This window comes from Dama dama, chromosome 5 (assembly GCF_033118175.1).
Source record: "Dama dama isolate Ldn47 chromosome 5, ASM3311817v1, whole genome shotgun sequence".
Classification (NCBI taxonomy): Eukaryota; Metazoa; Chordata; class Mammalia; order Artiodactyla; family Cervidae; genus Dama; species Dama dama.
Window position 1 is genome coordinate 119372138 of NC_083685.1, and position 24688 is coordinate 119396825.

At 46.6% G+C, this 24688-nt stretch overlaps 1 protein-coding gene across 2 annotated transcripts; it reads left to right on the top strand.

Annotated features, from left to right (window-relative positions):
- On the top strand, positions 1-23736 carry WDR45B (WD repeat domain 45B). 2 transcript variants are annotated; one of them, XM_061144435.1, is made up of 11 exons: positions 176-190; positions 4444-4518; positions 9699-9804; positions 12692-12793; positions 16359-16446; positions 17482-17576; positions 19869-20059; positions 20652-20737; positions 21450-21551; positions 22012-22133; positions 22480-23736. In XM_061144435.1, the coding sequence occupies exons 4-11, from the start codon at positions 12724-12726 to the stop codon at positions 22584-22586; spliced, it is 861 nt and encodes a 286-aa protein (XP_061000418.1). In that variant the 5' UTR covers positions 176-190; positions 4444-4518; positions 9699-9804; positions 12692-12723; the 3' UTR covers positions 22587-23736. The 2 variants fall into 2 exon arrangements, with proteins under 2 accessions (XP_061000417.1, XP_061000418.1); XM_061144434.1 differs by lacking the exon at positions 9699-9804 and having other exon boundaries at positions 1-190.
- The last annotated feature ends 952 nt before the right edge of the window (positions 23737-24688 follow it).

Consider the following 24688-nt stretch of genomic DNA (forward strand, 5'->3'; position numbering starts at 1 on the left):
CGCGCGCAGGCGGTGGGCCTTTCGCTTCCGGCCGCGGCAGCGTCGGCGCTGGCCGGACGGATCCCAGCGGTCGACCTCCCGGAGCGGCATGCGGCGCTGAGGCGCGGTGGATCCCGCGGCGCCATGAACCTCCTGCCCTGCAACCCGCACGGCAACGGGCTGCTCTATGCCGGCTTCAACCAGGACCATGGTGAGGAGAGCCCGTCAGTGGCCCCGGCCCCCCCCTGCCGCCGTTTCGCCTCCGAGCGGGGTCCCGCCCTCAGCCCTGCGGTGGCGTCCTCACCGGGTTCAGGCCTCTTCCCCTGCCCCCAGCGTTCTCTCCCCTGCCCCTGAAGCCGCCCTCCTCCCCCAGGCCTCCCCTCTCCCCCCGGCCCAGGCCGCTTCCCCTCCGCCCTGACCCCCCACCCCCATCTAGGTCGGACAGTGATGGGATTTTCCGGGGTGGCGTCGGTTCTTTCTTGCCGGTTTAGGGTCCCCAGCGGCCAGGATGGGGTCGCATCGAGGTGGGAATGCCCCTGCAGGCCCAGGACCTCGTCCGCGAAGGTCCTCACCGTTTCTGCTGATTGTCGTAGAATATGCCGCGGACTCACACTTTTTTTCTTTTGTTGGGTGGCAACCGGACTCTTCAGCCCGGCTTTTGGGGAGATGGCCTTTTTCGCCTTTCTGAAATCTTGCGTGATGCGGGACTGCGCCCCACTCTAGCCCAGGGAGGGGGACCCGCGTCGGTTCTGAGGGTTCGCTTTGGAAGCCAGTTTGAAGAGGATCCAGAAGCAGGAACTGCAGGATCTGTGTCTCTGGAGCCAGTTTGGGGTAGAGTTACGTAGGCCGGGCAGGGGTCGCCCAGCTGTGTCAGCGCCTGGGCGCGTGGGGTGGTGGCTCCAAGGTTCTGACTGTAGGGCCCCGGGAGAGTAAAGTGTGTTCTGGGAACCAAGGCTAGGCCGGGATTTCCTTCAGGGAGGAGCCCTTAAGGGCGGGAAGAGTTCTTGGAGGGGTGGAGTTGGACGAGGGGGAAAATGTGGGATGCGGGCGGCTGAGCTGGGGACCGCAGGGGTTGTGGGGTCCGCTTTGGGGGCCAGAAGTTGGGGATCAAGCAGTGTGTGGCTGAACGCTTTGGATTTGTATTTCCAGAGGAGGGCCAGTAGTAGGTTTCTTAAAAGGTTTCGATAGTTGAAAACTCATTAAGGAGTTTAGCAACTTCTTAAGAAATGTGCTTTCAATGGAAAGAAGTGACTGATTAATATTAAGGGCAGGAAGAGGCAGTCCTAAAAAACAAACACGGAAACACAAAGCTTACTGACTCTGTGGCCTTTAAATCCAAGATCTATACCCACACGACTGAGCGACTAAGCACACATACCTGTCTTAGGGCCAGATGAGGAATCCTTGTACTAGGTTTTGGTATAATAATTGAGGCTCACAATAAAGTTAATTATTTTAGAAACCAGTGAAGTTTATAATGTTTTTATAAAGGTTTCATCAAAGATTATTTAGAAAATACAGCTCTGGCTTTTAAGTGGATATATTTCAGTTTTCTGAAAAATACACTCTCACTTTTGTAAAACCACCTCATTTGGTTGTAATAGTTAAAAGGAAAACTTACAGTGTTGCTGAAAAAAAAAATGCATTTATACTTAACCTTCTGCTTACCCTTAGCTTAATTCCCTATAATGTAAATGTATGCCAGGTTGTGGAGTTCATTACATTTTGTTTTTATATTGACTTTTAATTTTTACTCAGCATTTTTAGTACTCTCATTGAAACTTTAGCTTTAGAAACCTTTGCTCATAACTTTAAATTGTTCAAACTTTTGACTTATCTTCTCCCAAAGATAAATTGTATTACAGTTTTGAGATTCTGAAGTGTTGATATGTGTGCGTTTTCTATAATCTGGCTGCCGTTTTTCTTTCTCTTCCTGTGGGAAACAGAAGGTTTGAGTGGATACACTTCTGTAGACTAGATTGTCTTGCTGGGACCTAGTCTGAGGCCACAGACTGACTTCTCTGGCTCACTTGGCTATGGATCTGGAGTGTAGGTGAAGAACACTTGTGTATGGCGTGCACGTGGTTTGTGTGTAGAAGAATGCCCTTCAGTGATTCTGATGCCCTGTTGCCAGTCGGCTTTCTCTGCACTGTGCTTGATCACTCGCTGTTGGCTTGAGGACTTCTCTGTGGGGAAAAGTTTCATTAAGATAGCAAGGACGGGAAGGTTCATGCCAACTGTTGTGTGATAACCAACTAAAATCAGCTAATTTATTTCTCCCATCCTGCAAAATAGCAAGGATAATGCCTAGCCTTCTTAGAGAGTGGTTTCCAGTCTTGTGTTTGTAGGACTTTTTTTCTAGCTTTTTACTGATGTGCATTCCTCTTACAGAAAAGTGCATGTATCCTAAGTATTCAGCTTCGTGAATTTTTCAAACTGAACACACCTTCCACAGCACTCAGGTTAAGAAACCAAATACCTTGGCACCCTGTGCTCCTTCGGGCCACTCTCCCAGTCTGACTTCTAGCGACATAGATTAGTTTTGCCTGTCTGTACTGTATTTTGTTTCTGGCTTTTTTATTCAGTATCGTGCTTGCAAGAGCTTTTTTCCCGTACTGTTGAGTATAATTGTAGGTCATCCTCATTGGTGCACTATTTCTTTGTGTGACTACATCACAGTTGGTTTGTCCGTTCAACCTTTGGTAGGCATTTGGGTAGGTTCCCAGTTTGGGGCCATTTCGAGCATGCGGGTGCTGCTGTGATCATTCTGTTACCTGTCTTAGTGAATGTGTGTTGTCATTTTTACAAGGCTTGTACACCTAGGAGTAGAATCGACAGTGGCCGTCATGCAGACAGTTTTCCGCAGTGGTTGTCCTGGCTTGCCCTCCATTCCCATGCCTCTCTGCACACTCATTTTGGCCTTTTTGGCCATTTTGGTGGATGTTTAGTAGATCTCGTTGTGGTGTATGTGTGAGATTGTATTTGCATTTCCCTGATTCTGTAGGTTTATTAAGCATATTCTCTTTTGTGAAGCGTCCAGATCTTTTGCTCATTTTTCTATTGGGTTGTTTGCCTTTTTCTTAATGGATTTATAGGGATTGTTTGTGTATTTTATACAAGTCTTGTCAGAAATATGTGTGTTCTGGCGAAGACAAGTAAGATTGGTGTAGGCTTAAAACTTGTGGAAGGTGTAATAGTTGAGAAACAAAAGGAGAACTTTCGACTTTTGTATTATTTCCATATTTTCCAGAAAGCCAAGCTCTGATTCTTCTGTCCAGATTACATGATTCCAGTAACACAAAGAGAGAGTTACAGCCCAGAATAAGAGATAATAAGTAACATTGCACTTTCGAGTGAGTGTCAGACTCCAGGCCCAGTTAAAGTTCATTTCAGAGCCTGAGAGTTAATTACAGAACAGACTCCAACTTCTGGGAAAGCTGTTAAGGTCCTTATAGTTTTCTGCCTCACTTGGACAAAAAATAGAAGCATGCTTTTCACATTGTGGGGATGGAGTGGTTGATAGAATAGAATAATGTCATTCCAGTGCTGGAACACGGATCAAAACCAGAAGAGACTCTGAGGGCGGCTTTGGCTTTCAGGTCAGTGATGTGTTGAGCTGAGGGTCCAGCCACTGCAGCTTGTCTTGGGAAAAGAAATGGAAAGTTTGGTGTTTCTTTCTGGTCACAAGTTTCATATGAGCCAGCAGTCGAACTTGGTGGTGTTGACAGAGATTAATGTGATCTTGATTACACTTAGGCAAGTGAAGTCCAGATCACAGGGTCATCTTAAAACTTGAGTGCTTCCTTCACTTCCTCACAGCATTTTCAGCTGGACCATTAACAGTCTGGTGTGTGACTTGGGGATGGTGACTGAGATGGGTTTAGGGTGTTAGGGTTAGTTCCAGGTGGGAATGAGGTCATGGAGACCTCAAGCTGCCTTCTAACTAAAAGACCATCCATGCTAGCGCTTCCACCCCTTCTCTAACTGGATGTGTCCCTCCTGCTGAGGTGGCCTGCTTTGTGGCTGTCCTCTTGGACCCTCTTGTTTGTTGTTGCCTCTCTAGGGCTTAGGGCCTGATACAGCCCTGGAGAGGTGTGTTGGGAACGGGGAGGCCAGTGGTGGGCATTAGAGGCTGGAGTTGAGGGACATGTGGGGTGGCAGAGTGGCTGGTTCCGTAGCTGGTGAGCCCCTCTTGCAGGAGTTAAGTGTTGGAGCAGAGAGCCTGGTCCATGGGATGCCAGAAGGGCCCTGCGGAGGTAAGTGGAGTAACGTGCAAACCCTCTGATAGCAGTCCATGAGGCAAGTCATCGTGACACATGCAGACCACATCCGTGTGGCCTGAGCATCCACGAGAGTTCCTCAGAGAGGCCACTGTCTCTGGACCCCTTGCATGTGCTGCTCCAGGCCTGGGGTCTTCAGCTGAGACCCCAGTGAGGTGATTAATTTGTCTCTCTCACACTTTAGGATGCTTTGCATGTGGGATGGAAAATGGATTCCGAGTCTATAACACCGATCCACTGAAGGAGAAAGAGAAGCAAGGTGAGAGTGACACATTTCTTGGTTTCTGCCCGTCTCCAGTTCTCAGGATCTAGGTACTGTCTCTCAGACTGGAGCGGAGTGGGCTGTGAGAGGTGGTTGTTCATGGCCCCGTCAGCCTGGATGCAGCTCTGCTCTTCCTCGTGCTGAGCTTCTGTGAGTGCTGGGCTCTATGGACTGGGCGCAGTATGATTCAGTGGGTACTGGTGACTGGTGACCCCAGCACCTGCTGGCCCTGCTGAGAGAGTCAGGTGTGGTTGTGCTGGCCTCTTCGTGCTTCCTGTCCAACGTGAAGCTGTAGGGAGCTGAAGTGAGGGCTTTAGATATAGCAGGTAGGACTTTGACTCTTAAAATAACTCTTTCTTCAAAAATACTATTGTGGCAATAAATTATAGTTGCTTTTGTTTTCTTATTTCAGTGTCTTTTTTTTTTTTTTTTAATTTCAGTGTCTTAAATTATGTTTTCATGGAATACAAGTTTTCACAAGCTGAAATCAGGAATTCTTTTGGTAAAATAAAATAATGGTGGTCCTTTTCCCATTTGTCAGGAAAAATGTGTAATTTAACGGGTAGAATTTTCCCATTTGCTTCTTTCCTACATATTTTTCTTAAGTGACTCCTGGTCCTTTTTTTTTTTTTTTTCCTTAAGTGACTCCTGGTCCTTACCTGCCAACAGATGAACAAATCTCAGATAAACCATAAACAGCGAGAAACCTCCTTTTTCTTCCTGCAGTTATGGTTTTGGTTTTTATTCAGTGTGCAAGTTATATTTTCTGATGCAAGAACCGTTTCTCACCTGTAAGAGGAAGTCACTGCATTCTTATGCTCCCCTATCAGCCCCCTTCTGTTTTGACAACTAATAGTCACATCAGGGATTTTCAGAAAAATTTTTTTTTTCAGCAGTGAAACCTCTTTGTCAAGTAAAATCTTCTATACAACCCTGGTATGTAAAACAGCAAGTGATACTTTATTTCTAGGAGTTTATTTTGTAAGCTGAAGTCTGTTCAGTTCAGTCCCTCAGTCATCCCGACTGCAGCACGCCAGGCTTCTGTGTCCATTACCAATCCCGGAGCTTACTCAGACTCATGTCCATTGAGTCAGTGATGCTGAAGTCTGTAATTTTTATTTATTAGAGAAAGACCAGGGTAGCCAGGTGGTAAAAGGCTCAGACTCTGGACCCACACTGTTTAGATCCCAGTCCCGCTCTTCTCCATATCAGGTGGCTGCGAGATATGGGGCAGGAGTACCCTTGGGCAGGTTACTCACCTTCTCTTGGCCTCAGTTTCTTTTTGTGTAAAAGTGAAAATGTTAACTGCCTACCTCTTAAGTTTATTGTAAAGATGGATGAATTAGGATGAGGGAGACACACGGGCTAGTGGCAGCACACACACTGAAAGTGCTTTGTAAGCTTATTTGCTCGTCATTGGTACAGCAGTGTGACCTTTAAAGAGTGGGTCTTTGGAATTAATGAGGGTTATAGGCGATGGTGGGAGTCTCCTCTCGGTCTTCTGTGCTTCTGACTTCTATTTAATTTGGTTAGGTTGCATCGTAAATTAAGACAGCTCTGTTTTATACAGAAAAATAGTTCCAAAGTATTTTGAAACAGCTTGCCTTGCGAATTTCCAGATGCTTTTTACCTAAATTGACCTAGAAGCTTAGGAACTAGACTTCAGTGTCAAAGTTGAATCATTAGCGGCATATTAAAAGTTGCTTCCTAAGTAATGAAATGTTTACAGTGACTCTAGGATTTCTTATAACAGTAAGTTAAAACAAGAAGTATCTCAGCCCTCAGGAAGGCTTGCTATGGTCATGTCGCAGTGCTGTGTCTGTTCCCTGTCCCTGCTCAGCTGCACTGTGTCTGGGTCATACTGTCTCTGAGCTTCGCTTGTGAATTTTGTACTTGCCAGGGATCCAGCAGGGCCATGTGGTGCTTACTGATGGCGTCTTTAAGGACTCCACCTACATATGCCTGCAGGCTGGTCCGCTGCTTTATTTCTGGCAGCGAACTCAAAAACAGGCAGAAGACTTGACCTTGTTCCTATTTTATCGTCGAGATTTGCTTTCCTGTATGAGAAAGGAAGTGTGCCTGCATTGGAGGGTCATTCCCAGATCTGGGCTTTCAGGTTTGTCTGCGCTGTGACCGTGGCTCTGCGTAGGGGGACTGCACGACAGGCTGTGATCCGCCGGCATCTTGCAGTCACACCCACTGCTGGATGGAGCTGGCAGTGCCAGGAAGCTGTCTTGGGCATCCTGGGTCCCCTGCACAGAGCCGAGTGGCTTCCTCAGGAGGAGTGGGCACCCTGGGAGCACAGCCTGTGTGGCGTTCTCACTAGGGTGCTGCAGGGCCAGAGTGTAGGACTCTGATTCACGTACATCACACACACATCCAAGCATATCCTGGCAAGAAGGTTCAAGTCATAATTTGAATAAAGATGTGTCAGGAGTAATACATTTGGATAAAATTATATCTAAGTGGTTATAAAAATAAAAGGAGTACTAAAAAAGTTAACTCCAGTCTACATTTAGAAACACAACCCTCCCACATTCCAAAGGTGACTAGAACTTCTGTAGCCCACGCTCAATGAACTTGCAAGGTCCTTAAGACCCTTGTCTTCGGCGCTGCCTGACTCCTCTTACACACCACCAGCACTCACACATGTAACGTGGGCAGCCGTGTGGGGGGAGCAGAGGGCACACGGAGGCCTGGATGGGATGACTCGTGACAGACGGGACAGCAGCTGAGGCCACTTGTTTCTGAGCCCACTAAGCTGGGCTGGAGGATGCAGTGATGAGTAATGTGGGCAGGGTCCTTGGTGAGACCACCCAGTGACTGGAAATAACAGGTGACCTGTCTGCACACGGTCCATGATGCTGCCCAGTTCAGCACCTGCCTGACCTGCCAGTCTTTCAGGGTCTTACCCGTGGCCCGTCATCCTCCAATTTCAGAGCAGGTCGTGTGGGCTCCATGCCCTGTGTGGTCAGTCAGTCCAGCAGGTGAGGTGGAGGGGGCTGAGCTGATTGTGGGTGTAGGGGGAATGGGGTTGTGTCCAAATTTGTGATGACTCTGGGGAGGGTGTGGAAAGGCACACTCCTAGCCTTGATGGTACAAGTTTAAATTGGTAGAACCTTTTTGTAGAAAAATTTGACAGATGTTTCATTTTTTATATTTGCGCACATACACGCATACTCTGATCCAACAATCACACTTAAAGGATTTTATCTGAAGGAAAAAATTGGGAAAAAGACAGTAGATGCTGTGGTACCTGTGACGTGAGGGTACAGCTGTGACGCAAAGAGTGAATAAGTTGGAAAATAGTATGATGGTGCCGTTGGTTTGAGTTCAGTAGTACACACATGATCTCCTTCACAGCTGTTCCTACATTATGCTTTTCTGTGTTGTTTTATTTTTATAGTGATAATATGTGATTTGTAGGATGTGAAATAATTAAGCTATTTCTATTAAAAGAAAACGCCTGGGAAATAGGAAAGAAGCACGTGAGGGTTGCAGGGCAGATGCCGTGTGAAGAGGCTGGAGGCTAGTGTCACGCTGGAGGGCTGAGTTCTGCCCCATCATCAGTGGAGTGGAGGTTAAGCCAACACTCAGGATGTCCCTCTCCCCCATTTTCTTTCAGTTTCTGTGTGTGTGTGTGTGTTTATTTTGGCCAAGCTGCTTGTGGGATCTTAGGTCCCAGCCAGGGATTGAACCCAAGGCCTTGGCAGTTGAGAGCTCGGAGTCCTAACCACTGAACCACCAGGGAATCCCTCCAGTTTATCATTTTTTGAGGCAGATCCTCTTGGAAGAGTGGGACATGTCAGGTATTGATTTGTGCCTGAAACTTTCATTGGTCAAAGTTTCCTGGGAGCCTGTCTTGTGTTCTCCATCTCTCCGTAATTTTAGTCTGCTGCACAGCCAGCCACTGGGCCTGGCTGCTTTTAGAGACATGGGTGTGTCTCTGCTTTTTCCGCCAATTGGTGACCCCTGTGGATCTTTCAGGACCAGCCCTTGGGGCCTGGGGTTCGGGGGCTCTAGTGGCAACCTTGGGCTTCCTTTCAGGAGGACCCCCTCCTCTCCAACTACTTGTGGGCTGTGGCCCTTGGTTTGGGGGAGCTAAAAGTCCTCTGATTCTCCTGGAGTTAGGAGTCTTGCCCTTGATTGCTTCTGCTCTTCCCAGGAAAGCCTCTCGTTTCTCTTTCCCCACCTCACTGGTTGATGCTGAAGAATCTGCTCTTCTCTCTTTCCAAAGTTAAATCCCAGAGACCATGACTGTTTCCAGTTGTTAAAACTGCTTCTCTGTCTTAATCCTTAACCCTTAGCATCTTTGTAATCTTGACATTAATTAAAAAAAAAAAAAATCAAAATATAAGCCATAAATTAGGCATCCAGGTAATACAAAATAATTCTGATTTCATGTAACACTGTTTTTGTTGTTGTTAGAAAGAGGCTTAGAGAAAAGTCACAACCTCTATCATTTAAATTAAAATTTAAAAAAAAAACACCTTTGAAACAGAATGTAATTTCCTTTTAACAGAAATTTTTGGTGATTTCTTCGTGTGAAGTACATCAGTTTTTGTTTTTTTCCGATTGGTTCACTGTGCCCAGGTCACATTTCTGAGGCTGTTGTGCCTCCTGGCATTTCTTTATTCTCCCGTTAGCTTGGTCAGATCTTGAAAGTGCCTCACTGGTTTTAGAACTTGAGAAGACTTACGACTGACAAATCCAACATTAATAAGTTTGAAGTCTCAGTGCTCATGTAGTGTTGTTGATATTAGTCTTAAAACATTCTCCCTTGGTTGGATAGTATTTTAAAAATGTATTAGTTACCCCTTGGCATCATTTACAGGTTTCTCCTGATATATTTGATTCTAGAACTTACAAACTGCACTGAGGAAATAATTGCATTCCTAACAGACCCCCAGAACTCTTCATCTTGCAGAACTCTGTCCCCATTAGATACTGACTGCCCACCCCCAGCCACCATCATCCTACTTCCTATCTTCATGAATTTGTCTAGTCTAGGGACCTCATATAAGTAGACTCATGCAGTATTTGTCCTTTTGTGACTGGCTTATTTCATTTAACATAATATTACATAAACATAGAGGTTGCTTCTACCTCTTGGCTGTTGTGAATAATGCTTCTGTAAACATGCATGTGAAAATGTTTCTTTGCAACCTTGATTTCAGTTCTTTTGAATATATACCAACAAGAGGGATTGCTGGAGCATGTGGTAGTCTGTTTTTAGTTTTTTGAGGAACGACCATACAGTCTCCTGTAGCACCTGCACCAGCAGTGAGTAAGAGTTCCTATTTCTTCACATCCTTGCCAACATTTGTTATTTTCTGTTTTGTTTTGTTTTGATGGTGGCCTAATTAATGATTGTGGTGACATACGAGTGATATTGTATGATACTTGTCTTTGACTTCCTTCCCTTGGTATGATAATCTCTGGGTTCATCCATGTTGCTATAAATGACATTATTTTGTTCTTTTTAATGGCAGAGTAATATTCCATTGTGTGTGTCTATCATGTCTTCTTTATCCATCTGTATGTTGGTGAACAGTTAGGTTGCTTCCGTGTCTTAGCTATTGTAAATAGTGCTGCTGTGAGCATTGGGGTGCATGTATCTTTTCAAATTAGAATTTTCTCTGGTTATATGCCCAGGAGTGGGATTGCAGGTTAATGTGGTGATTCTATCTTTAGTTTTTAAAGGAACCTTCATACTGTTCTCCATAGTGGCTATACCAGTTGGTATTCCCACTCACAGTGTAGGAGAGTTCCCTTTTCTCCACACCCTCTCTAGCATGTAAAAAAATAATCCTTATTTGGTCTTAGTTGCAGCACCCAGGATCTTGCATATTGGCACAGGCTGTTTGTTGCGTCATGCAGGCTTCTGAAGTTGCGGGGCTTAGTTGCTCCACAGCATATGGGATTTTAGTTCCCCATCAGGGATCAAACCCACCCTCTGCCTTGGGAGGTGGGTTCTTAACCACTGGACCACCAGGGAAGTCCCTCCAGCATTTAGCATTTGTGGACTCTTTGATGATGGCCATTCTGACTGGTGTGAGGTGGTGCCTCAGTGTAGTTTTTGATTTGCATTTCTCTAATAACTAGCAGTATTGAACATCTTTTCATGTGCTTGTTGGCCATTAGTATGTCTTCTTTGGAGAAATATCTCTTTAGGTCTTCTGCCCATCTTTTGTTTGGGTTGTTTGTTTTTGTTATTATTGAGTTTTATGAGTTGTTTGTATATTTTGGAAATTAATCCCTTCTTGGTAGCATTGTTTGCAAATGTTTTCTTCCACAATGTAAGTTGTCTTTTTGTTTTGTTTATATGGTTTCCTTTGCTGTACAAAAGCTTTTAAATTTAATTAGGTCCCATTTGTTTAGTTTTGTTTTTATTTCCATTACTTCAGGAGATGGATCCAAAAAAGTATGGTTGTGATTTATGTCAGAAAGTGTTCTGCCTATGTTTTCTTCTAGGAGTTTTATAGTTATCTCGTCTTACATTTAGGTGTTTGTTTGTTTCTTCTCTTGGTTTGGTTTTTGCTCGGTTTTTTGGCCATGCCATACAGCAAGTGGGGTCTTAGTTCCTCAACCAGGGATTGAGCCCGTGCCCCCTGCAGTGGAAGTGTGGAGTCTTAACCACTGGGCCACCAGGAAAGTCCTACATTGAGATTTTTAATCCATTTTGAGGGTTTTTTTTTTTAGTTTTATTTTTGTATATGGTTTTAGAGAGTGTTCTGATTTCCTCCTTTTACTTGTTGTTGTTCAGTCATGTAGTCGTATCCAACTCTTTGTAACCCCATGGACTGTAGCCCGCCAGGCTCCTCATCCATGTGATTTTCCAGGCAGAAATACTGAGTGAGTTGCCATTTCCTTTTCCAGGAGATCGCCTGAGCCACCAGGGAAGCCCCTCTTTATGTAGTGGTCCAGTTTTCCCAGCACTGTATTGAAGAGACTGTCTTTTCTCCATTGTATTTTCTTGCCCGCTTTGTCCTCTGCCTGCCAGTGCAGGAGATGTAGGAGAGCTGGGTTCGATCCATGGGTCAGGAAGATCCCCTGGAGTGGGAAATGGCAACCCACTCCAGTATTCTTGCCTAGAAAATTCCGTAAGGTTGCAAAGAGTCAAACACGACTGAGCAGCTGAGCACACCGCACATCTTCCCGTACCTGGTGAGCGCCGGGAAACCAGGTGAGGCCCCTGGTGGTGGAGGCGTGTCCTGGCCTGGGGGGTGGAGGATCCCTGGGCTGTCACGGGTCTGAGGCCACGTACCAGCAGGGAGCGGTTTAAGGACTGAAGCGTCGTCGTCCTTTGAGTTTGGGCTGTGGCCACATTCTGTTAGAGCCAGAATTGCTTGAGGTGGCTTGTGTGTCACAGGACAGTACATTGTTTGTGAGGAGAGCTGTGTTCCTTGTGGACAGTATCAAGTACAGAGTCCTTTCTGGGGTTTCTACTAGGCCTTGAGTTTGAAACTTCTCAAGTGAGCCTGTGGACTTTGGGTCCATCTTGTATGCCTCTGACTGGAAGGTAGGAGTCAATTCTTAGGTTAACTTCTGATTTTCAAAGGTTTGGGTTCCTTGCTTGCCCTCTGCTGTACCCTCACTGTCCCAGGAGCCTGGGACAGACCAGAGTGGGGGCTGAGGGGCCAGGGTAGGGGCACCCAGCTGTGACGTGAACCGTTCAGAGAGCAGTGTGCTCCTCTGACTCCCCACACTCCTCATGGGGGTTCTGTTGTTCCCCTGAGTATTGGGCTTCCTTCTGTCATGGAGCACACCTGAAAATCTGCTGACATACTCCCCTTCACATAATTTGTGAACATTTTGGACTTCCAGAGGAAGAAGTGTTTAAAAGTGGTGAAAAGGAATTCCAGCTTTGGCATCAGACCATTTGAGATGCTTTCTCAGATCTTACTTACTTTGCTGCACTTTAAATTATGAATTCAGATATTTCATACATTTTGCTAAATTGACTTCTTAGGTGATCAGTGTTTATACATGAAAATACAGTTCTTGATGCTGAGAGGTTTGAAGCTAATTATTTTCCTAGCTGGTCACTATTTTCATATCTGATCATAGATACAGATTGCTGATTAAAAATCAAATGCTGACTGTTTTTACCTTTTTTTTTTTTTTTTAAATGTAAAATATACATACTGACTTCTTTTTATCATTTCAGAATTTCTAGAAGGAGGAGTTGGCCATATTGAAATGTTGTTTCGCTGCAACTATTTAGCTTTAGTTGGTGGTGGGAAAAAGCCAAAATACCCTCCGAACAAAGGTAGGTAAAATAATCCTGCATTTGATAATGCGTCTCACGTGTAGTCCCATCTTGAACTTTATAGAGTATCTTTGTGTCTCTGGCCACACTGGATCTCCCCTGGTGGCCCTGTGACTCCTGAAGGGACAGAAGCATGCAGAAAGAGTGCTGTGCCCTCTGCTGTTCCCAGAAGAAACATGTGACCAGAGTCACTTTTCCCTGTGGAGCGAGAGCACCTGCTTTTCACTCAGGTTGACTGGATGGGGGCCTCCACCCACATTTTGTCCTGGGTGTTCTTCTGCGGTGGGTGTTCTGTGCTGTGAGTTTCGTTGAAAGCCAGATGGGAGGCGACTTCTGCAGAGAGCCATGGACTCATGGAAACGCGTAGAACCGAGAACAGCTGGGCTCTGGGTTGAAGAGTGTTGTTCCTGGTATGCATGTGTGAGCCTGTGTTCAAAGAGACGGCAGTGTAAAGGGTGTGGCTCTTTGAAAGTAAGGGAGAAACACAAACTTTACTAGTTCAGCTGACTGTCACGTGTCTGTAAAGGTAGATGTCGTTCGGGGCACAAGGAAGAAACCCAGTGAAGGAGGGTAGAGCAGGGGAAGAGGGGCAGGTGGACGGGGAGAAGGTGGGGGCAGACCCCGGGGCTTCAGATGCCAGGTGCGGGTGTGGTTGGGAAAGCAACGCCAGCAGTTCTCAGGAACAGTCTCAGGACGCAGTTAAGAATAAGCTCAGCAGACACGACAGTTGGAAGAAAAGAAAGGGGAGCTGTGTTCACAGAAGAGGCAAGAGAGGAAAGTGAGTGTGGGCATCAGGCAGATGCTAGAGATGGGAGGAGGCCTGGGTGACCACTGCCGCCCTAGGGGACTGTTGAGTTGGAGCCCACTGGTGACAAGCTCCACCATGTCAGGGGCCACGGAGACCACTTTCTTTCAAAGCTTGGTGGGAAAGGAAAGGAGTATAGCAAGGGAGGTCTCCCTACAGAGAATAAAGGTTGGGGGTGAGCTGAAGATCTGCCCGAGACCATAAAGTAAAGAAAGAGGGTGGGCACGGAAACGCACAGAGTTCTGTTTGGGCCTGACTGGCAGTTTCTCAGGGCAGCCTGGCGGGTTGTGTGGATGTGATGTGGGGAAGGGAACCCACTCTCAGGTGAGGGTTCGCCCTGATAACATGGGCCGAAGGGCAGGAAGCCTGGCTGCTGTCCAGGTCATTGCCGGCGTGGCGTGGATGGGCAGGACTGTGGCTGTGCGTCCTGGAAGAGGCCCCCCAGAAGTGGCAATCCTGCAGCTGTGCTGGGGCCAAGGGCAGGTCTCGCAGTGGAACAGGAATTACCTGACCTGGGCTCTGTGGGAATAGGCACAGATCCTGCTGCTGGATCAGCCTTTGTCATATGAAGAATTTCATCGATCACTGGTGAGGAGTCAGGAGCCTGGCCCCACCTGTGGCACTGTTGGGGGAGGGAGGGTCACTGCTCCCTACCCCCAAGGAAGCAGTGGATTGGATAATCGGGGGTCTCTCACCTGTAGCATCTTAGTCTCAGTAAAAAATAAAAAAAATTCTGAAGTAAGAGAGTCTCAGGAATTTTACAGATTTAGAAGAAAGCAATTTTTTAACTGAACATTTTGAGTAAAATGTAAGCTTTTTGTAGTGTGCTAAAGGTGATTTTTAAGAAAAGAACTTGGTCTTTATTAAACTTATGTAAGGTTAAAAGTAGGTGTTTTCAGTGATGTCAAAATTACTTCTAAATGTTTTCATAATTGCCAGTTAGGATACGTGGTGTTACAGTGTAAAGAATATACTTCTTTGGTTTGTGAGCACAGAATAAAACAGGACTGGAGGAGACTGGTTGTCACGGTGACCAGCTGGGTCCAGACAGGGTGCTGTTCCAGGAGCAGAGAGGCCCTTTCCTTTTTAGAAGGGAGTCCAGAATTTTGAAATACTGATTTTGATATTAACAACTATATTATTAAAAGACAGAATCCTGCCCAGTACATTTTAAATTTCCAGTTCCCTGCAGCAAAGCAGCTCACAACTTTCAGAGGCCACAGGGAGTTGGCATTAACTGGAGTCCTTGGATTTTTCTCACTACCCAAGTCATCGTGTCCAGTCACTTTTGTTTTGTGAGTGAAAATTCATGCTGCTGCATCTGGCGTTTCATCACACTGTTTCCAGACGTTTCTGAAAATGGGGTTCACCTGTTTTTATGACACCCTCGACATCCTTCTGTCTGGTTTGAGCCGGTTCATGTTGAATTACAGACTTTCTGGTGTTAGGTTGCAGGGCCAGAGGAAGTTCATTGACTCGCCTTTTGTATTCAAGAGTAGAGTGTCCTTTGCCCAGAAAAGTTGTGACCATTTGGTTTTGGAATGATGTTATTTTCAATAAGGTAACCGTCTACTCACTGACATGTTGGTGCCCTTTAAGGAGAAGCTGACGGGAGAAGTTTATCATAGATGGTGTTTCAAGGAGCAAGAGGATAATTCTCTGCTTCATTTTTGAGTGGTTATGAATTATAACTAACCTATTCAATAGTAAATATGTTCTATGTTAATAATTTTGGCAGTTCTGGTAGGCTGGTATTCAGTTCTTTCTTGATTTGAAACTTGGATGACACTTACCCCTTCTAACAAAACTGACCCTGAATCCCACCCCCTGGACTGTTGTTGGTCACGTGTTGAGACCTTGAGGGAAACATTCTTTCCCTTCCATGCTCAGTCAGCTGTGACCTGACTGTGGAGGGAGCTTATTTCCCTCACCACATGTACCTCATACCCAGCTTTTCAAGTGGAGGAAAGAAGAGGTCTGGACACACACTCCTGATCCTCCAGGGTTGTCTGAAGTCTCAGCCCTTGGGACGTAAACTGCTGATCCATCCTGAGGAAGCCTGTGGTGTGAGCAGAAGGCATTCTCCAGCTTGAAGCAGAGTGAGAACAGTCAGGGCCGAAGAACCCTGACCTGGGTTTTTATGTGTCTGATTTCCTCATGAAACAACCCTTTCAAAAATAAAAAAAGAGAAAGAAACAGACCTTTCTTTTCTTGGTCCAGGTTTATCTCCAGCACTTGGTACCTGTGATTGGGCTTGCTTTTCGGCTCAGTCTAACGGAACCAAGGAGAGAGAGGTGGAGAGAAGTTTGCCTGAAAACTAGGGAGGAGGTTCGAGTGTGTGTGTGTGTGTGTGTCCAGAGGCAGAGGTTGGGTACCTGAGGTGTGAGCAGGCATGCTGCAGAGTGAAGTGGGAGGGCGGAAGGGAGCATCAGGACCTGGGAGAGCTTTATATCTAGGAGTTTATTTTGTAAGCTGGTCTGTAATTTTTATTTCTTAGAGAAAGACCGTGTGGCTGGTGGTAAAAGACTCTGGGCCCACACTGTTTAGATCCCAGTCCTCCTCTGCCCTTTGTCAGCTTGCTGTGTGACCTTGGGCAGGTTACCTTCTCTCGGCCTCAGTTTCTTTATATACAGATGAAGAGGATAACTGCCCCCCACCCCTATCAGATGTTCCTGATGTGAAGACTCCCTCAGGAGTGCCTCTAGCTAGCCAGCCCCTGGCCTGTTCGTTGTCGTGTTCATAAATTCTTTCTTGTTTCAGTGATGATCTGGGATGACCTGAAGAAGAAAACTGTGATTGAAATAGAATTTTCTACCGAAGTCAAGGCTGCCAAATTACGGCGAGATAGGTAGGTTTGGTGTCTCATTTTTCAAGGTAGAGTAGTCACCTTCTCTGAAGTTGGCTGAAATAATTTTATATTGAAGGAAGAGATGTGTTTGGGAAAATGATGTATAAAAAATAAGGCTGTAGTTTTTGACTCAAGAACATAAGGAAGGCAGTGAGTTTCATTTGCCTCCTGGGATCGTTTCGCGGTGAGCAGTCAGTGGGTGTGGGTGCACCTCTGTGGACTTGCCCTGGGCTGGCCCTGCCCTCCAGCTCTCAGTCCTTCAGGGGAACCGTCCTACCCATCAGGTGCAGACGGAGGACATGAGTTTTGACCCCTGAATTGCCTCCCTTTTAGCCCACACTTGTCGACATCATGCCTCATAAATGTTTCAGTTTGAAGGTAAAGGAGAACTCAGGAACTGCTCACAGAGAGTGTCATTGAATCTCACCTGTTGAAAGTAGCCAGTCTCTCGCAGACATTGCCCCTCGTGTTTAGTAGAACACAGGAGTTTTTCCTAGTATTTTGATCGCAGTGGGGCAAAGCTTAGGTTTGTTTTGTGGCATGGGGTGTGAATGGAGTCTGTCATCCTGCACTTGTAGGTAGACTTGTATCTTCCAGGAATGTCAACATTTAGGGCTCGTAATAATGCAAATCCTGGAGCCAAATGAAGGATCTACTTTCTCACATTTCTAAATTGTCAAGACATGTCTAAAAGTGTGTTAAGATAGAATTTCTGACTTTGTGTCCTACTTGGTTCTTATGCTATAGATAGAATGGTTGATGAGAATGCCCCCCCACCCCACCACACCTTGGGCTGTACCTGCCTCTTCCCGGGTGGGAAGGGCTCAGGCCTAGTGTCAGCCTCTGCCCTCCGGCTCCCTGCCGACCTGCTCTGCAGACCTTGCTGCCCCACTCACGGGGTCAGGAATGGGAATGATCCTCTTGTATGTGGTTGTTGGAGTGTTTCTGTTTCCAAATAATAAAAACAAAAGCCACAAAATGTTTGAGTTTCACTTTGGGGGAGAAAACATTCTGATGGTGTTTTCTTCTTTCCAGAATTGTGGTTGTTTTGGACTCTATGATCAAAGTGTTTACATTCACACATAATCCCCATCAGTTACACGTCTTTGAAACCTGCTATAACCCTAAAGGTAAGAATCCAGAGGAGGATGGATGGTGGAAATGGGCTTCATGAGTCCAGACCAGGTGGGATGCAGACCCGTGCTGGGCGCCTCTCCTGCAGGTGGTCTTGGAGTGACGTCACCCTCGTGCTGGGTCCTGGAGCATCTGGGGTGCTGGGGAAAGGTCTGAGAGGTGCAAGCTCCCCCCACCCCGCTGTGAACTTGCCCTGGGTCACAGCCCAGCCTCCTCACTGTGGAACTGAGACCCCGCCTCTTACCATAAGCTTCTGGGTCTCTCTTGGGACTTTTCACAGTGACTGTCAGCCATTCAGAAGCTCTGTGGTGAGCCTGGAATCCATGGTTTTATTAAGTTCTGAGATTTCCTTCTTGTTTTCTTCTTCACATGTGGCTTTGTTATTCATTGTATCATCTTTACTTTGCTTTTAAAGTTTTTGGTTTTTTCTTCTAGCTTTATTGAGGTATACTTTACATAAAACTCACTTGTTTTAAGTGTCTCGTGTGGTAAACTTCAGCCACTGCCACAGTAAGAGCAGAACAGCCCATCACCCCAGAGGCTTCCCAGTCTGCACGTTTCCCACCTGACCCTCAGGTTTTGCCTTTTCAGATAGCTTTGCTATCTTTCTCTTAGCTTAATATGTTTTAGATTCCTTTATTTTTGTGTGTGTGTTTGTTATTATTTTGTTCATTTTTATTGCTGAGTAACATACTATCATATGGATGACCACAGCTGTTGATCCACATCAGATTTTTTGGCTGTTAGGAATAGAATCTGCTATGTATGTTTACATGCAGGTCTTTATGTGGATATTTTTTTTTTTTTTTTCATTTCTCTTGCATATATACTGAGGAGTACAATTGCTGGGTCATATTATAATTATTCTTTAGATTCCACATTGTGTTAACATACAGTATCTGTCTTTCTCTGACTTAGCAAAACACCCTCCATGTCATCCATGCTGTTGCAGATGGCAGGATTTCATTCTTTTTTTATGGCTGTGTTGGATTCCATCAGGTGTCTATCTACTCTCTGTGTTTGATTGGAGCATCTAGTCCACGTACATTTAAAGTAATTATTGATAGCTGTGTACTTATTGCCACACGTTGTTTGATGTTGTTTTGGTAGGTCTTTTTCATTCCTTCTTTTGTTTTCTTCTTTAGTGTTCCGTTTGGATTCCTTTCTCTTCTTTGTGTGTGTATCTATTGTAGATTATTGGTTTGTGGTTACTATGAGGTTTATATATAGCAGTCAGTGTGTATGTGTGTGATTATTTTAAATGGCTGACCTCTTAATTTCAAATGTGTTTTAATGGCCCTACATTTTACTTCCCTCTCTGCATGATTTCTGGCTTTGGCATTGTGTTTTACATCTTTTTGTGCATCCTTTACTCCTTGCAGATGTAGACGATTTTACTGCTTTTGTCTTTTAACCTTCCCACTGGCTTCGTGGGTACTGCTACTCTATATTTGCCTTAACCAGTGAGCTTTATCCTTTAACCGTTCTCATGTTTCTACTTGTGACCTTTTCTTTTTTGCTTAGAGAAGTGCCTTTACCATTTGTTTAAAAGCTATTTTTTCTGCATTGGATTACTTTGATACCTTTTTTTTTTTTTAAGTAAGTGTAAGATTTTTCTGGACTCTATTCTGCTCCAGTGGTCTGTGTTTCTGTTCTTATGCCAATATCAGGCCACCTTGATTTCTGGAACTTTAAGATAATTCTTGATATTAGGTAGAATAAGTCCTCTGATCTTGTTCCTGTGGTATAAGAATTGAAGGAGCTATTCTAGGACCTTTTACTTTCCTTGTAACTTGGTGACAGCTTGTCTCTTTCTTCAGAAAAGCCTGCAGAGATTTTTACTGTGATTGCACTTACTCAGTAGATGGATGAAGGTAGGTTCCAGCCTGAGGTCATAGGACAGCTTTCCACTCACCAGGTCTTTGGTTTTCCTTTGCAGTGTGTTACAGTGTTTTTCATCTATCGTTAAATTTATTGTCGAGTTTCGGGATTTTTTTATGTGTTTGTTAACGGATTCATTTTTAGATTTTACAATTTTGCATTCTCCCAAAAGACAGACATTTGATAAAGTATATTTAATAATAAGTTCAGCAAATGTTTCCAATTATGAAGCCATCTCGAGGGAGCAAACTCTGCTTGGTTCCCTGCTGCCCTTTACTGGGAAAGGATTTTGTGACTAAATCTTACTTTTCCGTGAGACCTGGAAGGCGGAGAGTAGGTGTGGTTGTTTAAAAGCAGAAACATCGAGACGGTCCTGAGTCCTTGACAAGTTTCTTGTCTCTCTTTAGGTCTCTGTGTCCTGTGCCCCAACAGTAACAACTCACTCCTGGCCTTCCCGGGCACGCACACGGGCCACGTGCAGCTTGTGGACCTGGCCAGCACCGAGAAGCCACCGGTGGACATTCCTGCCCACGAGGGCGTCCTGAGCTGCATTGCTCTCAACCTGCAGGGAACAAGAATTGCGACCGCCTCTGAGAAAGTAAGTAGGTGTCCCTCTCCCACCGGAGGTCGTGCCTCTAGAGTGACCTCGCCTGCTATAGGATGTGGGCTCCTGGCAAACTAGCCCTTCCCTGAAGATCCCAACTCCCTGAGAGTCTTAGCCACCTTTGCTCAGAAAGCAAGTCATAGCTGACAAAGAGGGTCCAAAAGTCATTTTGTTCAGTTGTGCTCCATCTGTTTGGCAGTGGAATTAGTGTTTCTCTTTCTGACTGGCTGTGGGAGCTAGAATTAAGATGCCATTTCCCTGGGTGGTGAGTGAACTGACAGCTCTCGGGGCCTCGGACAGCCTAGGGTGTCTGCCAGCGGAGCCTGTGTGTGGGACTCCGAGAGGGCCATGTGTGGGCTTGGGCCCTGGGCTCCCTGACCCTCTCTCGGCACCTGCTGGCTGCTGTCAGACTAAAGAGATTTTGGTTCGTTCTCAGTGACAATGGGGGGAAAGTTGAGTTTTAGGTTATGTGGGTGAGTTTGGGAAAGACTCCGATGGGCTCATGGGTTTGTGAATAAAAATCATTTCAAAAAAAATTAAAAAGTTGTGAATCTTTGATAATGAAACACTTCACTGTTTTTCAAAGGGGACCCTTATACGAATATTTGATACTTCATCAGGGCATTTAATCCAGGAACTACGAAGAGGATCTCAAGCAGCTAATATTTATTGGTAAGAAAGCACGTTGTTTCACCCTAGAGAAGGGGCCCTGTGTGATCTGGCGGGAGAGGCAGGACCACCCACATGAGGCAGGCGGGGGCTGCTGTACTGGAAGGGGCTGGGTTTTTAGTTCACTTTATTATTGCTGACTTAACTCTTTATCATGGGAATATACACAGAAGTAGAATATTACAATTAACCATGGACCTGTCATCCTGCATTTGTCAGAATTTGCCTGTTTTATTTCATCTCTCCACTGTCCCTCCAGCTTATTTTTTTGGTAGTGTCTTCAGGCAGACACTGGAGGCCTTGTTAGCCTGTCTCTAGTCACTTCAGCAAGTGTGTGGAGCTGCACTTGGGCTTAAGTGATAAAAATGTAGGCAGTATCTGCATGTAGCGTCAGGGGGGCCTGTCATGCAACCAACTCTCCCATCTGTCTGCTCTGGGGCCCATCCAGCCAGTCCAAGTGACGCCCCCCACCTTGGGGGCCAGATCATTGGAGGGGAGTTTTTCTCTCCCGGGCAGCTTGTTGGGGTGGCCTCAGGGCCCCTGGGGTAGCAAGGTGGTCTGCTGTTGGCACCTGAGGAGGGGCTGTGCCCTGGTTTTGACTCTGGTAAAATGACTGTCCTGACCACGGGGGTGTTGGAGCAGGGGAGCTGAGGTCAGGACTTGCTCCTGTGTCCACACAAGACCGAGACCTGAGCTTCATCTGCTTTATCTGCAGCATTAACTTCAATCAGGACGCTTCCCTCATCTGTGTGTCCAGTGACCACGGCACGGTGCACATTTTTGCAGCCGAAGATCCGAAAAGGAATAAACAATCAAGGTAGGTTTCCTAGTTGCCTGAGTGCTGGCCACTGGGTCTGAATCACAGGCAGGATGCTTCTCGTTGGTCATTCATTTGATTTTCTAAAAACCAGTGCAGATTACTTGATGCTAAGACTGGCATCACGACTCGCCCTGCCATTAGCTCCTTAGGAAATCTGATGAGGTTCCAGGCACCTTCTAGGGAGGCAGAGCTTGGTCCTGAGCTCCAACAGTCATCCTCGTGTTTGCCATTCAGACTGTCGATTTGGTGGCAGTAGAACCCTATGTCCTGTCTGGTGGTGATGGTTTCTGGGTTTCTAATAGAGCCATTTGTAACAGTTTATTTTTGTGTGAAAAATAATAATTAAAAGCAAAAATAGAATTTAAATCATTAAGGCTAAGCCGACAGTAAGGAGAGCTGTGTCTCTAACTTTGTCATGTGACCATAACTTCCTTTCTTTGCTTCCTTGTCCTCACAGTTTGGCATCGGCCAGTTTCCTTCCAAAATACTTCAGTTCCAAGTGGAGTTTCTCCAAGTTTCAGGTCCCCTCAGGCTCTCCATGCATTTGTGCCTTTGGAACAGAGCCAAACGCTGTCATTGGTAAGTGGTCCTTCCGGGGGAGAGTGGCCCCGGGTGTGATCAGTGCCACGCCAGCCTCGCTGGTGTTCCTTCCTCTCTCCTGGGGGTCCCGTATATCCCTCTCGGGGTTCACGCAGCTCCCTGCCGTCTGGGGGTTCCTGGAAAGTTGGTAGGGCAGATCATTTGGTCTTGGAACCAACGATCTGAGAGGGTTCTCCCGTTGCCCCACTAGCTGAGTGGATGCAGCTCTTCCCCCCAGAACGGTGGGTTCTCGGCCTAGCATGCCCCCACCACGTGCAGATCCCGAGGGTGGCTCAGTGCGGGCTGCTTGCTTTTCACGCTGAGTGACGCGGTCTCCTCTGCCCAGCAATCTGTGCGGACGGCAGCTACTACAAGTTCCTGTTCAACCCCAAGGGAGAGTGCGTCCGGGACGTGTATGCGCAGTTCCTGGAGATGACGGACGACAAGCTTTGACCCTTCACCGGGAGCACGAGCACCGCGGCCCCTGGGCGCCCAGCGGCCCCTCGAGCTCCTGGGGCTGGTGATGATGGGCCGGAGGGACGGCCCGGGACCTTGTCGTGAAGCCACTCATGGCTGTTTTCCGAAGCCAGGCCTCCTGAGTCCAATGTTAAAGGAAGAATCAATGGGGCACGGGGACACTCCCACCTGACCGCCGGCTTCACCATTTGCTTCAGTGGTTCTGCCGCATCCGCCACCTGCAGCCAGGGCTCCGGACAAACTGGGGGCACGTTGAGAAAAGGAGGGACAACGTGAAATTCATTTGTGGCGCCAGATTCCATCCTTTTTGCTGAGTTTGTGATGGAGAGGTGAACACACGTGCAATCTTGGTTCTTTCTCACCAGATGTAAGTGGGATTATCACACCGGCAGCCTTAGGAGGAGGAGGGAGGAAGCCCTTCTCCCGTCTAAACTGAAGAAAGCTTAGAGTTCACAGGCTTGGTGTCTCCCTCGGGAGCCACATGTCACGTGTCCCCTCTTGTTGGCGCCACTGGAGTTGAGGCAGCGCCAGGCCTACCCCGTGAACCGCGCCTGTGGCCTCCTGGCAACACTCTGGGTCAAAGGGCGTTCCCCTTTACTCGTAGGGAACAGAGTAACGCGTAGACTTTAGAACTGAGTCACAGAAGAACGCATCGCTCAATTCGGGGGATACGAAGGGAAACCGGCGTCTCAACAAAGCAGCGCCCGGTCCTGTGGGCTTCGGCCGGCCGCCTCCACTTCCCTCTCTCACCGTCTTCTCTCCCTGTTTTTAAGACTAGCTGCACACTAACATTCTGGGAATGAGAGGCACATACTTTTTTTTAACATTTGGTAACTAAAATAGGTTATGGGCTCTATATTGTTAGTACTACTTGAGGTATATATTTAATTTTCTTAAATTCCCTTTAAACTTAATTTTGTTTTGATTTCAGGTTGCAAACATTAAAATCTGCAGCTGCAAGCTCTCAGTTTGCCAGTTCTTCTGCTGTCATGTAATCAACTAACTTTGTCTGTGGATTTCAATGTAAAGTATGCATGTTACTTTTATGTGTATTTAATCATGAAATTTAATTTTGCACACTTATTTGTAACGTTTCTTTTAAATAAACGTGGCTAATTTTGTTGTATTCTGTACCCATCAAGGGAAGAGAATTGTATGTTATAAAACCACAGCCCGTTTTGTTGGACTGTGGACTGCAGGCTGCAGGAACGGCCCGGTGTGCTTCGTGGCCTGAGCTATCCGCGGCCGCGTGGGGGCCAGGGGCCAGTGGCAGCCCAGCTCCGGGAGCAGAGAGGAGGAGAGTGGTGTTCCCTAGCAGTGTCCGTTGTCTCTGGTCAGGAGGCTCTGCCTGAGGTCTCTTTGGGGGAAAGCGTGGTGTTGGGCCGCCCATCGGTGTCTCTAACAACAGCCTTAACTTTGGGCCCAGGAGTGAGAGGGGGTATTTCACATCTGTATGATCACTAGTTTATATTTTCCCCAGTACGATGCCTTTAGTGTATCCAAATACACATTAAAGTAGGAAAAGAGTTTTGCAAAGGTTGGTGTCATGGTGAGTGGAGATGCTGCAAGCTGGTGAGGTAAGCTGGGCTGAGTGAGGAACCAGCTCACTGGCCCTGGGAGAGGCCATGCCCAGGAACATTCCATATCCAGGATGTTCTGGCACGTCCATTAACAGTCCACAGTGTGGGAGCAGGTGCAGGCTTTGCCACCCCAGGCACAGCCTTGCATGCTTTGTAAAGTGACAGGACAGGGACACCTGGGTGGTGTGTGAGTGACCCCCATCGAGAGGCTCTGTTTGTCTCCTCGGGGGTTTCCCCTCGGGGTGGTGACAACACCGAGTCTTACCTGGGAAGTGCCCTGGATGAGGCTCCTGGAGGGCAGGCTGAGGTCTGGAAGGCCGAGGTGGCGGGAAGAGCTGTCCCTGGCCCGTGGGCTGTTGGGTGAACCTTCTTCGGTTCATTTAAGGACAGCAGCAGACTTGGTTTCTCAAACTGATAACCACTGATTGGTTGCCTAATGTAGGGAAAGCATGTTCTCAGTCAGGGCCACCTCTACTTAGCCTCTTGGCTGAATCCTGC

Coding starts and splice junctions, on each gene's coding strand:
- WDR45B (XM_061144434.1), top strand. CDS start 124: ATGAACCTCCTGCCCTGCAACCCGCACGGCAACGGGCTGCTCTATGCC. Junction 20,738..21,449: donor CAAGCAGCTAATATTTATTG/GTAAGAAAGCAC, acceptor CTTTATCTGCAG/CATTAACTTCAATCAGGACG. Junction 21,552..22,011: donor AAAAGGAATAAACAATCAAG/GTAGGTTTCCTA, acceptor TTGTCCTCACAG/TTTGGCATCGGCCAGTTTCC.